This window comes from Galeopterus variegatus, unplaced genomic scaffold (genome assembly GCF_000696425.1).
Source record: "Galeopterus variegatus unplaced genomic scaffold, G_variegatus-3.0.2 Scaffold1155, whole genome shotgun sequence".
Classification (NCBI taxonomy): domain Eukaryota; kingdom Metazoa; phylum Chordata; class Mammalia; order Dermoptera; family Cynocephalidae; genus Galeopterus; species Galeopterus variegatus.
Window position 1 is genome coordinate 73,120 of NW_007727266.1, and position 16,052 is coordinate 89,171.

The 16,052-nt window shown below is 39.4% G+C and overlaps 1 protein-coding gene across 8 annotated transcripts in view; it reads left to right on the forward strand.

Annotated features, from left to right (window-relative positions):
• ELAVL4 (ELAV like neuron-specific RNA binding protein 4) overlaps window positions 1-16,052 on the forward strand; it is a 91,332-nt gene that overhangs the window by 29,375 nt on the left and 45,905 nt on the right. For 7 of the 8 annotated variants that reach the window (XM_008575199.1, XM_008575202.1, XM_008575206.1 and 4 more), the window contains exon 2: window positions 10,597-10,837. In XM_008575199.1, coding sequence (XP_008573421.1) covers window positions 10,597-10,837 — 241 coding nt within the window. Of the gene's footprint in view, window positions 1-7,891; window positions 7,925-10,596; window positions 10,838-16,052 lie in introns of those variants that run through there. The other variant, XM_008575203.1, reaches the window with a different exon arrangement.

The window sequence follows — 16,052 nt, forward strand, 5'->3', positions numbered from 1 at the left end:
GGGCCGGCCCAAAAAGTCCTTTTTTTAAATGCTTCTTTCTTATAAATAAGAAAGAAAGAAAGGCAGTAAAGAAGGAAATTGATAATAAAACTTCAAGTGTGATAAAATAATTTGCAAATTTAAAACTACCTTGTCAGAATGACATTCAGGATCTTTTCAGTAATGAACACATAGAATATAATATGAAGCTGTGTGAACTGTCAATGGGTATAATTTACCATGGCCACTTATATATACATTGAGGTACTGAGAATCTTTTTATTTCACTCAGTATCTTTGGCTTCAGAATGCCCCAAATAATCTCTCTCTTTTGAATTGCACAATTAGAAGAGCCGTTGGCATTAGCCAATTCCTGTTAAAAAAGAGAAATTTGCTCTACACAAATTTTTCTAAATACTAACTCTCTCTAATCCCCTCCTCATCCTCACTTTAGCTGTGTTAATAAAACAGGTATTAATTTTCAAAATAAAATAAATGTCTGTGTAGATTTCTAAAGGATTTAATCTGAGTATGCATATAACTTAAATTAAGAGATGTGACCTAATGCTTTAGATCATGATAGCAGTAGAATAGCACATTGCATTTTACAGCTAAATCTGATGAGTTTGCTCACACTCAGAGCCACTAGCCAGGCATTTTATAAATATACAATACTTGTGTTTACATGAATTGTGCCATTGGCTATTGTTTATGCATTTAATCAGAACATAAGTCTGACTTAATGAGTCTGTGGGCAGTTTTTCAAATGATTCATTAACTGTTGTTTGTATGGAAGATGAAGATAATATATTTACTACCACAACTGGTTCCTATCCCAACAGGTACCCAAAGCTCATTATTAGACATTTTGGTTATTTTGTCTATATTAAACATTCAGAGTTCAGAGGGGCTTTGGGGGCAGAATGAGAAGGAATTGTTTTCCAATTGATTTTTTTTTTTTTTAACCAGAGCTAATATTTTTGCAGGAGCCTGAGCTTGCCCATGAAATTTATATTTGTATTTATATTAAAATGAAAACATCTGTCCTTTTCAAATATGACTTTAACAAAGACAGCTTATTGGAAGTTTGAGATTGTGTTTATTTATTGGCCATTTTGGAAAAGAGGACTGAATTGTGGGGGATGAAGGAAGGGTTCCCTCATCTTTATAATGAAGTGGATGTCAAGCTGTCCCTCAGCTCTGCGAGTTTGCTGTAAAAGTCTGTTAAAACCAAATACCCAGGGGTTTTACCAGGACTGCACCAGGATGGACATACCAGAAATCATTTTAGGCCCAAACTGAAGTTCTAAAGAAACACTGTGAAATGTAAAGGAGGACAAAATTTATTTAGGAGGGGAAATGTGTGTGATGTGTCTGGGGAAGAAGATTAAAAACTTGGATTTCTGTGAATCTGAGAATAATGCCTAAGAGAAATTAAATTTTGATTCTGCTTTTCATATCCATGCTAGCCTTGCTATTTTAAGTATTAATGCCTCTTGTTCTCTTCAGCGGCTGCTGATTTTTTTTAAAAAAGCCCTGACTACCACCACTGAGAATACTTTTGGCATACCCAGTGTTCATCTGCAGTGGAGAAGATGCTATTTCAAAGGAGGGATGCCTCAAGCTTACCTCATTGTTATGAATAAGCATTTGTTTAGGTTGTAGGCATTTAGACTGGAAACAGGACTGTCAACTCGGTATCAGAATGGTGTAGGATTAGTCTGAGTGTACTCTATTTATGTGCTTTTGCTGAGGAGGGGGAGTCATTAGAGAAACTGGAGGGGATCACTTAAAAGAAAGGGGTGTATACAATTGACTTTAATTAATCATTTGTTTACCTGTCTTTCTCTGCCATCCTCCCAGCTTGAACCCTCTGCTGGCCGGGACCAAATTATTTTTGTTTCCCCAACCCCTAGAACAATGTGTTGGCCTATAATAGCATTCAATAAATTTGTGCTGAATTGAATACACTTCTTTTAAGGATATGCTGAGAATTTATTCCCACCACTTCCTAGAGTAAATAGGTCTTTCAGGTTACTTGTGCATCTGCCCTAAGGTATTATTAAGCTGTCAGCATGTTTTCCCCTTGTTGGAATTAAATATTTTTTTCTAGAGTTTTCTAGTTACCTTCCAGCAGAATCTACAGAATCTTCATATGAATGGTTTTGGGGGACATGAGTGCAGTTTTCAGTCAGAATCCTCTAGTCCAGTAGTTCTTGTGAGTCAAATTTGGTCGGAGGGGTGGTATTTCCAAATTCCCTTTTCCTAGAGTGATCAGATCATCAATCTCAGCCACTCCTCTTGGACCCCATTAATATTATCTGTCTTCTTTGCAGTTGAATCATAAGAAAAGAGTTGCATCAAGAAAAAGATATTAACCTGAAGGGACTAGTGCAAATTAAAGCCTTTTGAAAAGAAGGAGGAGAAAATATGGATTTTATGAGCTGATGGAAGAAATTTTAAATAAATATGAAATTGGGGGGTTGTAAGGACATTTTTAGTATCTTTCAAGGAGCAGGAAAAGAGAAGTGAAGAATTATTACTAAAAATAATGTCTGTCTTCATGAACACAGAGACTGCTGTGTAATTTTCTAACTTTGGGGATTTGTTTATCAGTCTTTGAAAAGGCGGATAAGATTGCAGTGGTCTGGGCTGCTCCACCAGAGTCTAACATACTGCATGTCAGAATTTTATAAGGGTTAAGTGGGAAATGCCTACAAAGAGAATTAGGACTTTTATTTTTGTTCTCATGAATAATTTAAATCTATTTCTTTAATGGTTCAATTCAGAGACCGCCCTTGGTAAACATTATTCTTCATGCTCTCGGGAGCGCATGTTCTATTACATAAGGGTTAGCCTTTATACATAAATTTTCAAAAGTCCTTCCAACATGGTAGAAGAAAACACGTTTAAATACTAGTTAAAATATTTAATAAAATACACGTGTGTGTCTCAAATGTACACTCCTGAGACATGTTTGCAACTGGTAAATTTCTTCAGTGTCTTTTTAGTTTCTGGGAATGCTGACACTTAAAGGGGACTGAAAGTAGAGGAGAGAGTATTTGGAAAAGAAACGTTATATTCCTGTGACCTTCTTTGTTTCTTTCCTCTTGATCCTTTTGCATAAATTGAGCAGTGAGACCACCACCCCTCCACAAGAAAACCGGAGGATGAGGGCTGCCAAGTGCATGGTGACGGCTGTGTAGGGCCCTGCACTGGGCTCTTGGACTATGAGTGTCAGTAGTGAGTTCTACATCAAGGCAGGTTTCTGTAATGTAAAGTTGTAACCTTTTATTTGCCTCATGAAGTAAATCCTGAGAGTATAAAGTAGGTTAAAATACTTAAATACAAAATAATAGTTTGTCAGACTGCCATTTTTATGGAAAATATTGGGCAAGGACACAATATGGTGTGGCTGGCAGGATTGGTAGGGGGATGATGGCAGTACCTCGGATGTGGCTCTCTGGGGCCTCAGACAATGACTGTCCCCAGTTGTGAGAAAGATCAATTCTGTAACTCTCACCTGATTTCCCCCAAATTTGAGTAAGTTAAAGCCTGTGAAGAGTAGAGGATGAAAAAAAAATTTTTTTAAATAAATAAATAGAGTGCAGGATGGAGGGAGGTGTAAGGAATTCATGAGCTAAAGGAAGATATATTAAAGGGGACTTTAAATACATTTTTAATACTTTAGTACTTAAGTACACTTTTAGAATTTTATAGTGATCTTCCTGATACACTTCAAGAACTTTTCTGGCCACAGGACATGCTCTCTCCTCTGACATATGGACCCTTCGGCGATAAATATTTGTTTGATTAATGAATGAGAGAATTCTTTCAGCAAGAAATTATATTAATGGAATGATTTGTGAAAAAAAGGACAGGTTTTGCCCTTTGATTATATTGCTCCTCTTAGCTTTTCTTGTCTAACTCCCAACCTAGTTTCTTAACTATTGGTTTTTAATCTTTCTCCCTGTTCCCCTTCTAATAAGATTAACATCAGTTGTCACCAATAATCTGTAGGGATTACCATTTCAGGAATAGCACTAAAGTGCTCCATGTACATTATCTTATTCAGTCTTCATGAGAATTTTGTGAGGACAGGAATACTATTAAGAGTATTATTCCCTTTTTATACCAGTAAGACCAAAGGCTGCCCTGAGTCACTGGGTTCTCTCTCCATCTTGATGTCTCATTCAGTAGAGCTGAGATAAGGGCGTGGAGGGCCCCAGTGAGGGCGATGGACACTACATGCTGCCAGCATAACTAGCAGTTCTCACCATCTTTATATGCGGAGTGAGGTGGAGGGCGGGTGAGTGGAGGGGGTGGGTGAGGCAGAGTTCTAAACTTTCCTATCAAGAAGCAAACAGTGTATTAGTCTACACGAGATGCTTCAAACATGTCACAGGCTTGAATGGGAAGGATCGATTTGAGGACTTTCAATCTGGAGACAAGAGATTGGCTTTTGAGTATGTAAAATGTTGTATAAGTGTACATTTTTCTGGGGAGAAAGGGCTAAGATATTCAACACGTTCTCAGTAGGTCCATGTCAACCAAAGCTTCAGCCCTCCTGCTTGAATAAATGCCTCTGCATTTGACATAGAGACAGAAAGTAGAATGGTCATTGCGAGGGGCAAGAAGAGGCAAGCATGGGGAGTTGTTGTTTAATAGGTGTGGAGTTTTAGATTTGCAAGGTGAAAAGAATTCTGGAGATGAATGATGGTGATGGTTGCACAATAATATGAATATACTTAATACCACCGAATTGTATACTTAAAAATGGTTAAGATGATTAATTTCATGTTATGTGTATTTTACTACAGTAAAAAAAATTGAAGTCTGGCCTGTTAGCTCACTTGGTTGGAGCACAGTGCTAATAACACCAAGGTGAAGAGTTTAGATCTCTGTACTGGCCAGCCACACACGCACAAAAAATTTGCATTTGAAATAATATCTAAATGTGTGCCTGGCACGTAATAGATGCTTAGTGACTGACTAGTTACTTACCTGTTTTGTCCTCCTTTGTTATATATAAAATGGAGATGGTGTTAATACTTTATTGGCTTGTACTTCAAAGGGTTGTTTGAGGGATACAGAGAGCTATTGGACATGCAAGGACTTTCATTCATTCAACAGTCCTTTATTCAGAGCCTACAAATTGTCGGGCCTTGTCCTACATGCAGGAGATACTGTCATAAATAAACAAAATAGATATGATTTCTGTGCCTTGGACCTCAGAGTTGAGGTCACCATTCTTTGTGAACAGTGAAGTGCTGTACTTAGAAAGGTGTGGAGGTTCACATGTCTGCATGCATCTGTTCAAGTACATTTCTATGATATGGCCACCCCTTACCAGCCCCTTGCCCCCCACAAAGGAGAAGGAAATCCTCATCCAGATGGCCATGCCTGCGTTGTCACAAGACTACACAAGTGAAGTAATCTATAGACCAGGCTCTAGTCCCATCTCTGTCTCTAACTAGCAGTGTAACCTTGGGCAAGTCATTTTCCCCTTCTGGTCCTCAGTTTCCTCATCATCAAAATTATGGGGTTGGGCTCTGTGGTCCCTAATGTTCTTTGATAATCTGTTACACAACCTCACTGTGAGCTCAGTGAGGTTCTGCTCCTGGGGCCTAGCACAGTGTCTGGCATATCAGGGCTATATCTCTATGTTCATCTAACATACCCAGATCTAGCCATAGTAAAAATAAACACGTTTTTTAATGTGCATATAACCTGGCATGTCAGGAAGTACTGTTACAGGTACCTTGGGTGCACATAAGGATGCAGGATTATGGCAAGGGAGATGCCATAAAGGGCAGAGAGGATTGGCTTTTTTTTTTTCAGGAGCACTCTGAGAAAGAGGCTAGCCCATCTCTGCTCATTACCTCCCCTCTGCAGAGATAAAGACCCTGGTGATGATCCAGCAGCTGCACGTCTGAGGCCTTCCCTTTTGCTTTTGTTATATATTTTGCAGAAAAGAGTGGTGGGAGGGGTGAGGTTAATGCGTTGAGTGCAAGTAATTAGTCATTCAAACCATCAACATTTACAATGACAGGATTTGAGTGCCTACGTTATTGTGCACTGCTCTAATAGTTTACCCCTGAAATTTTCTGCCTGTATAATGTTTCTTAAAATATATCACGAGAACATAAAAGATTTAATGTAGTGCTTTGTACAACCATTAGAGTTTGAAGTCAACTGAACCTCCTCAGTGCTCTATCCTGGATGCTGATTGTAATTCTGTTCTTAATTGCCATTCAGAAGAGAAAAGGAGGGCAAGTCAGGGGTTTGGAACCTGGTCAGCTGCAAAGTTGGCTGTGAGACCCACACAGAATATTCCATTAAAGTACATATGCACACTTGAGTAACTGATATATTTATTTGCAGTGGAAATTGTGCTGTTAGAATATCAAAGGCGTTAGCCTGAGGAAGCAAATGTTCCGATTTTGCCGAGCCAGCCTCTGTGCTTACTGAAGGATGTGCATCCCACCAACACACATTTTCTCTACCTCTGGTCTGTTTCCCAAGTAGAGATCACAGGTGTCCTCTCTTTAACATCTATCATGTAGCCTTAAAATGCTGTAATTTCAGATTCATGGGTTTCATATGTTTACATCTTGGCAACTTCTCTTATTTTCCAGTTAATGTTTTAAAACCCTCTTGGTTCACTCATATGTCAAATTTGATTTCTGATTCCCTTTTTTAGCCTTTATTGAATCTGGATGCATCATTAAGGCCAGTGAAGAATCTTATTACATGATATACATTAATAAGTTTGCAAATGTTTCTCAGTTTCAGACTGTACATTTTTATTAAGAAAATTCTGTGTGTGTGTATTTATTCAGTCCTTTTGAATACACAAAAGGAGAATTGTGTAGTGTGTGTGCAGAGCAAAGAGAGCTCCATCTCCATCAGATGAGAATGATTTCACCTAATTTATGGGTGTGGTCGGTCGAAGTAGCTTAATAGTGAACATTGCATCTCATGACTCCTTTTCAAAGGTTTGGGCCCAGTTGGGGTTGTCTAATCTACAGATTCGGCTCAGCTCCAGTAGTCAACATAAGTTAGGAAATCCACATAGGATGCAAGGAAATCCAGAAAGCTAATAGGGGAACTGAAATTACTTTGCTGTAGCCTTGATACTTCTTAGACCTTTTGGGAGCAAGTGGACCTGTAAGATGTTCACATGGACAAGTGCTGGCTTTCACCACATGTCTATGAGGTGAATATCCGGTAAACAAAAGATACACCTGGCTGTCAGTTGACCTTTAACGGTTTTGGTCCCACAGAATCTCAGCCTGCTTAGGTGTGGCTTACATTCTTCTACATATGCCATTGTAAGCATCAAAACAGCTGCCTCCGTGCAAGATATATTCTAGGTGTTTGTGGGGGAAGAGAAGGGAAGGGGTTCTATAGATTGTGGGATTGCTTTTTTTGCCATTCAATCAAAGTGTAGTAGTTGGGAAGCAATGTGGTTCTGCCAACTGGGCCTTGTGAAATGGACAAATTCTGATTTTCAAGTTTCTTATCCAGTTGGCAGTGCTTCCTGTATTTGTTGCCTGGACACCTGACTCAGTGAGACCATGAGGCCACACAGCAAATGGAGGCATTGCATAAGTCCAGGAAGCCTGATGGCTTGGCAGAGCAGAAACCTGCCCACCAGGCAGGAGCTGTATTACTTCTTCTCCATTAGCTTGCCCGTCCCCTGGGCCCATCTCCCTGATTCTCTCCCTGGATCCTTGCCTCAAGGGCAGAGCAGCCAAATAGGCTTTGCTGGGTACAGTCTCTATCAGTTCTGAGGACAGCTTGATTTAAGATTCTTCTCAGAAGCTTTTTGCTTTCTCCTTGCTGTCTGGACCAGCCTTCTGGAATCCTACAGCTGACCTGAAGTCAAGAAGAAAGTTCTGTTGATGTGAGAAGTGGAGCCACTTAAGTTACTTACATAATGGTAAAGAATCTTAGATGCTTCCCATCTTCCTCAATCTGCTTTATCCTCCTGGCTCCTCTTGAGACTTCATGTTTTTCTTTTGGTTTCATTTCACTTTTATGAGCATCAGAAGAGGAAACAGACTAACACCTTTGTGGGGCATGATGAGGAATAATAGTCATGATGCCTCTGGCAACTTTGTGTTTTATACACTTAGTGTATATGATCTCCCATCCCAAAGATAACCCTGCATGGCAAGCTTTATTCTAGTTTTACAGAAGAGGAAACTGAGGCTCAGAGTAACCTGCCTAAGACCACACAGCTAATAAGTGGTAGAACTAGAATTTAAGTCAGCTTTTGTCTTGACTCAAAAATTCATTTCTTTTTAACTATATCACTTCTGCTTCAGATGAGAAAATAAGCAAAAACAAAAAGAAAATCAGTTTTTGAACATTGAGAGGATGTGCAGCAACTGGAACTTTCATACTTTGCTGGTATAAATGGGTGCAACCACTTTGAAAAATTCTTGGCAGTATCTACTAAAGCTGAATGTACATATATCCTATGACCCAAAAAAATAGAATCCTCAGAATTCATGCAATAGGAATGTGTGCATATGTGCACCAAAAGACATGTACATAATGCTCATAGCAGCATTATCTATAATAGTTCAAAACTAGAAACAATCCAAGTGCTCATCAGCAGATAGGTAAAATGTGATATTTCTATACAATGGAATTTTCTATAGCAGTGGACAAGACCAACCTACTGCTACATATAACACAATCCATATGTGTGAAAAGTCACAAAAGAGTATGTATTGTATGTTTCCATTGTTCAAAAATTGATTAAATTAATCTATGGATTAGAAGTCAGAATAATGGTTACCTTTGGGGGTGATGTAAATGACATGGGAAGGACTTCTGTGGTACTAATCATGTTCTATATCGTGATCTGAAAGTTGTATTCATTTTGTAAACATCCTTTGAGTTGTACCCTTAAGATTTACACATTTTACTACATGTTTGTTATATTCAATAAAAATGCTTACCCCCAATGAGAGAAGTACATCAGGTGATTGGCAGAATGACCTTAATAAATATCAGTGATTGTGTTTATGTTTCTACCACTGTTCAGGCAATTTACATACATCACGTCACTAGATCCTTCTCGCCACTTTGCAGGGCAGGTGGCATTGTTCTCTTTTTTCAGATGAGGAAAACTGAGACTCCTAGAGTTTAAATTCCTTGCCCAGGGTCACACAGCTAATGAGTAACAGAGCATGCTTCCATTTCCAAGGAGTTGAGGATCAATTCCAGAGGAGAAAGAAGACATATCATGATGGACAAGTAGGGGACAGTGGTAGATAGAATGGAAAAGTGTCACTGATGGGCTGCATTTGGGGCCAGGAAACCTGGGTCCAGGCCTGGACCTTGTTCCTCTTTCCTGTGGTGACAAAAAAGTCCTTGGACGTCTCTGGACTTCATCCCAACATAAGAATATTGAACTACATTTTATTCCCTTACGTGCCACCTGGCTCCTCAATTTTGTGATTCTCTATGTGTGTCATTGCATACAGGGCATCTTCATGATCTGACTCCATGAGCTTAAACCCATCTAAAACCCTATTCTAGCATCATCTCCTCAGTACTTTCCCTGAACGCCCCTATCCTGTAAGCAGGAGCCATTGCTCCTCTACTACATACCCATTGTCCAACCACGAGCTGTCTACCTGCCTGTGTCCTTGAAGATACAGTACTTTCCCTGAACGCCCCTATCCTGTAAGCAGGAGCCATTGCTCCTCTACTACATACCCGTTGTCCAACCACGAGCTGTCTACCTGCCTGTGTCCTTGAAGATACGGACTCTTATTCATTTCTTTATTCCCATGCATGCTACCTGAAACAGTTCACACATCTAAGGAAATCTTTGTTTAAATATTTAAAGCCAGAGAAAGCCCTTTTTGAGAAATGTGTGAGAGGACAGCCTCAGGCTGTGCTGGACCTAAGGTGGAGACCCAGAAAAAACTTTTCCTTTATGTTTTTTGTTTCATTAGAGGTCTGGGAGAAACAGTAACAGACTGCTGAATTAAAAAAAAAAAATCATTAGATGACTTTGTACCTCCCCAGCATGAACTTAGGAAATCTGAAGTCTGATCAGTGATTAAGTATCAGTGAAAATCTTAAACCCTTCCCATGTGGAATAGCCCCACTTAATTTAATGTCATTTTACTTTATGAGATAGTTAATAAACAGGTACTATATTTGATCTTGTGAGTGTAGCCCTCTATATTTAGCTTTTTCAGCTTTAATGGAACTATAATTTTAATCATGATTATTACTTTACATTTTAATTATAATTTGGTGTGGCTTAAGTATACATTTCTGAGAGTGATTGTGTAATGAAAACAGGAATTAGCTTTTCATTAACAAAATAATGGGAGAGTTCCCACTGCATTCTAGTCTGTGTTCAAGATATATGGGCTAGCCTAAAAATAGCAAGGGGAGTTTAACATTTTGGTGAAAAACGTGTTTCTAAATTGACTGTGTTCACATCCCAGTCTCTTTTGCTCCATCTTCCTTTATCTTGTTCTCTTTCTTCTCAAAAAAATAAAATAAAATAAAATCTTAAAGTAAACTTTGTGTCTTTGGGATTTCAAAAGGCTTCTTTTTATTATTTTTATTTTTATTTAGATAATTAGCACCATGGAGCCTCAGGTGTCAAATGGCCCGACATCCAATACAAGCAATGGACCCTCCAGCAACAACAGAAACTGTCCTTCTCCCATGCAGACAGGGGCGGCCACAGATGACAGCAAAACCAACCTCATTGTCAACTATTTACCCCAGAATATGACCCAAGAGGAATTCAGGAGTCTTTTTGGGAGCATTGGTGAAATAGAATCCTGCAAACTCGTGAGAGACAAAATTACAGGTATGCTCTTTTTCAATATTCTAGGCTTGGGATTTGCAACTGCATTTCTCCATCAGATGCACAGACCTTAGCAGAATGCACATGCGTGATGACGCATCTGAGTATCCATATCATGTACCCCGCATGCAAGAATGACATGCTGAACAGTCATACACTCACACCACATGCATGTGTGTCTACCACGTAAAGCCATCTTGTGGATCGGTAGGACTGGGAAGTAGACGAAGATTTTGGACCTTCTTTACATTTATGAGAAATGATCCTTTGAATTCTTAATCACCCACCCTTTGTTTTTTAGTTCCCAGATCTGCCCTTTGCCCTCCCTGTACTTCACACTAGTTTTTATTTATTTATTCTTCTCCTCTCAAACATTTGGTTCATGTGTGTCCAATGTTTTTCCATGTGTCTGAGATGAGTGTTTTAAAGGGGGCCACTGTGAACTTGTGGAAGGGTGACACAACTGCCCATTGTCTCTGGGGAGAAACCGGCGCTAAGGATAGCAGGTTATTCTGTAATATAACTTACTCTGCAGTAGGAGGGAGATGCTTAATAAAGATCTGCATTTGAAGTATTTTATTTTTTTATTTGTTTGTTTTGAAGTTACTCTTTGAGAAGTCAGAGACTTGTCACTTGAGAGTAAAACAATACCCTATACAACTTCAATATGTGAAATTTTTAGGTTCTGACTTTTTCCTAAGTGACATCGGTTCATTGCAGACCTAATGTTTGCCAGACATTGATGCTATAATTCTTTGGGGGCAAGTTTCTCTGTAATTGTATTGAAAGTGAGAATATTTTCTTAGAACAATATTGGGCTGTATAATGATGACGGTGAAGCTGCCATTCCCTGATGCTCCACTCCTGCAGTCAATCACACTCAACTTTGTGTACTTGTCAGTTTTGAGTGCCAACTTTTGTTCCCCTCTATCCAGACAGTTTAATTGACAAGCAAGTGGCCTATATGAGGGCACCTCAAAAAGTTTATGGAAAGATTTGTATTACCTTTTAATTCTATTTTTCCATAAGCTTTTTGAAGTACCCTCATATAAGAAAAAAGAAAACTCTGTGATTAAAATAGGGAGATACATCAAATTGATTTTAAATACAGAATACAATGTTCCTATATATGTATGCATGTAAATATATATTCTCCTATTCTCATAATTCACATGTAAATTTATCCCCTTTATAAATTAAGTACTTTGCAAAACCATAAAACTAAAATAACAGCACTACTTTCTAAAGTATGTCACATAACCCTCCAAACACAATTTTCTCATCTGTAAAATTAGAAAATAATACTCATCTCAAAGGGCTTATTGTGAGGATTAAATGACAATGACAGGCTGGATATATAGCACCTTGCACAATGCCTATTGTTTAGCGGTGTCTCAATAAATGGGGGGATGTTATTATTATAGATACAGCTAACATGCTTCAAAGAGAGTGGCCAGAACAGAAAAATTATGTCAAGGTCTCCAAACACGGTCAGGCTTTAATGATCTTATCCCTGAGCATGGATCATCTATCCTTCAGTAGAATTGCCTGTATTTTCAAAAAGCCAATGTTTAGATTCCTGAATAATCTTTATATAATAGGATGATAATTCAAACCAAATTAAAACCAGTTAACCATATGATTCTTCCTCCCACTCCTGTATAGAAAATGTATTTTTGGTGTAGCCTTACTTTCTAAGTAGGGACTCTGCCAGGTATATTAGTGAGTATTATTAATCACCTTTTCAGAAGAGTTCCCTTAGAACTGTAGTGAGATTTTTGAGAAGTACTGATTCATGGTGTTGTTCCTTGTTTTCTAAAGACACATGTTTAAACAAGCAGATTCCTTTACTGAAAGAATGCTAATTTGGTAGTTCACCGAGTGGATTTGAATAGGAGTGACAGCTTCGAAGACAGCCTTTAATTTGGTATACAAAACCAAAATTGTCAACTTTGGTTTGTTTAGCACCCTCTCCAGCACAAGCAGAGACATACAGTAGCATCTGAGCTTGAAGAAGAAGCTTATGGGTTGAAAGCAGAAGTACCATTCAGACATACATTTATAATTATGCATTTTTTTTAAGTTCAGGGAAAAAAAAAAGAATTTTATTTGTAGATAACTAATTGGAATGAGGCAGGGAAATATAGAGAGACCAGAGATATTTGCCCTCATTTGGTAGCAGTGTTTAATAAAACTAGAACTTGTGGTTGTAAAGTGTGCTTATTAAATTCTTCATTTACACTACCTAATTAATTCTAGCATTTTAAATTAACAGTGAAACTGGTCCCTGCTGTACCATTCCATAGATGCAGCATATTTCCTCCATCCACCCGTTGTTCAGGTTTAATTGGCTATGCTAAAAGTCGGAGAAGGAGGAAGAGACAGGGCTATGGGAGATGGGGAAGGAGTGGGAATTGCTCTAGCGGAGGACCCTCCCAGGCCTACATTTGGTGTTAAGTCATAACACAGGCTGAGAGAGGTGAGGTATCACATCAGGCAAGTGGAAAGGCTCCAGCTGGTCGTCCAGAAGTCAGGGTAAATGACATCATAGGTATTTTTGTTGCCCTGATTTTTAACATCCCAGTCCCCCCTTTTCCTCCAACACCTCCTACAGATCTCAATGCATCTCAATCCTGTGAAGTTTACAAGGAGTTCTAAATATCCAGTGGGAGGATTGGGGGGTGGGAGGTGACAAAGAGATAAGAATTCAAGATTAAGATTTTCCAGCCCCAAACCACTCCCTAAGAGAATGTAATGGATTCTCTTAGAAGGTTCTGGCTTCCATAAAGTTAAGGTCCCTTGAGAGAGAGAGAGAGGGAGTGACTCTTTATTGCATTACCAGCAGGCTGGATTCACCCCTGGCTGTGGGTTGCTGATAAATTCTTCATTTGAGAACACATAAAAGAAATCTGGGCATGGACTTAAGTGTTACAATGCTGAGGACATAGTTGTCACTATTTATTAAGCACTTACTCTGTGCTAGATACTTGCTAAGCACTGGACATACCTTATTTCATTTAACATGGAGAATAGTCTCCATTTTCTTAGTTGAGGAAACTGAAGCTTAGTAAGGTTAAGTAACTTCCCCAGGAAGCACGGTTATTAGCAGATGGTGGGGCTGGGATTCACCACCAGTTCCCAAAATCATGATTTTATTTAGAAGCATATGCAGGTGAAGACCCCTGCTTAACCCCTATCCTGTAACCCAATGCAACACAGTGCTCCTCTGAGTAAAGACTGCTGCCGCCCTCTGTAGAGTCTATCTAATGCACCATGGCTTTAAAGAGACTCCTGTGTATAAAGGGAAGCAAAAATCACAATATTTATCATTGTCTGGGGATATAACTCAGCCTATGTCTTCCTTCACAGTAGAGCCAAATTTACTGATAGTGCCAGATTTAAGATTCCCTTACAGTGTTTTTGGACATCTCTGTCACTTATCTTCTCAAAGACATTAGATTTTCTTTTTCCTGTTGTGAAAGGACACTGATCAGGATAATCTAGGTACCAGGGGGAGAGTTGCTTTTGTGTGCAGCCGCAGGCATGTGATGGCATTGGAAGCCAAGACCTTTGCTTTTTTCCTTCATCTACCTATAGCCTCTGCTGCTGGAGAAAAAGGGAAGTGTCATGTGACCCACAGGATTCATGCAACCCAAAAATTCAGGCAAAAAACACCAAATTCCTGGTAGAAGTTATGTTATTCTCATGGACTTCAGAGAATTTACTTCTTATTTTTTGTTTTGTTGCCTTTTTGTTTTTGTTTTACAAGTATTGAGATTGACTCACTGAATCCAAGCACCTAGATGATCAGTATTCCAGGGGAGGAAACACATGACTTGGCCAGGACAGGGTTAGGTTGCTCTGGATAGATGTATCTGGAAGCCAGCAGAGCTGGAATGCAGAATTACATTTTCATAAATGTCTATCTTGTTACCATCCCACCCCAAAAGGAATAAAGAAAGGGTTAAAAAATAATAATAACAATGAAAAATCCCTAGAAAGAAAAAAATCAAAAACAACAGTTTTGGGGCCGGCCCGGTGGCGCACTGGATAAGTGCGCCGCTTGGGAAGCGCGGCGGCGCTCCCGCCCGAGGGTTCGGATCCCACATACAGACCGGTTCCCGCTCACTGGCTGAGCGAGGCGCGGGAGCAACACCTAGGGTTGCGATCCCGTTGCCGGTCCTGGTCCTGTATGGGGGCAACACTGAGGGTTGCGATCCGTTGCCGGACATGGAAAAAGACAAAAGACAAAAAAAAAAACAAAACAGTTTTGATCTGCCTATCTAGATTGTGTGATTATTTGCATAACAGTGATAGAAAATAATTGTATTTTTATTTGATATTACTCTCCATGTGTCCATGCAGTATAGTTTTTAAGAGTAATTTCTATTCATTTCAGGCAAGTGAGAACCTTGTAGAGGGTTTTTTGAGGGTAGGGCAGTCCAAACTGAGCATTATTGATTACAAAACTGAATATACAGAGAGGCTAGTATATGAGACAGACTGTAAGTGCTGTGGATGGTTGAGAAAAGTGAGGTCTATGTTAGCAGGACCTATTGGGAAAGGTTTGAAAGATGGGATTAGGATTTAGGTAGAAGAAAGGAATAGAGTTAAAATTCCAGGAAAGGAAGGAAGTAAAACTGGAATGTACCTCTTTGAAAGCAGTGTTCTTTTTTTTTTTTTTCTTTTTGTCTTTTTTCGTGACCGGCAACGGATCGCAACCCTCAGTGTCGTGCCCGTACCGGACCGGGACCGGCAACGGGATCGCAACCCTCGGTGCTGCCCCCGCACCTCGCTAAGCCAGTGAGCAGCTGGTCTGTATGTGGGATCTGAACCCTCGGCGGGAGCGCCGCCACACTTCCCAAGCGGCACACTGTAGCAGTGCGCCACTGGGCCGGCCCCAGCAGTGTTCTAATATAAAGCAGCATTGCCAAATTAAGTTAAGCAGGCCAAAAATTAAGTCAGAGTTGTACCCCAGTGGAAAAAGACAACATTTCCTAAACACACTTCTAATACATCTCTTTGTTTCTTCCTTTATAACAAATGTCTTTGATGTAATTAATATTATCATTCAGTGGAAGAAGCAGAACAAGGCAAAGAAACCCAAACCCTTCAGTGCTGTGGACATCATGGTGAATACTTTGCTACTGCTTTTTGTCTGGATTTACATCTCTAATTAAAGGAACCAATGATGTGGTGATGTTGGGTAACTTCTGTT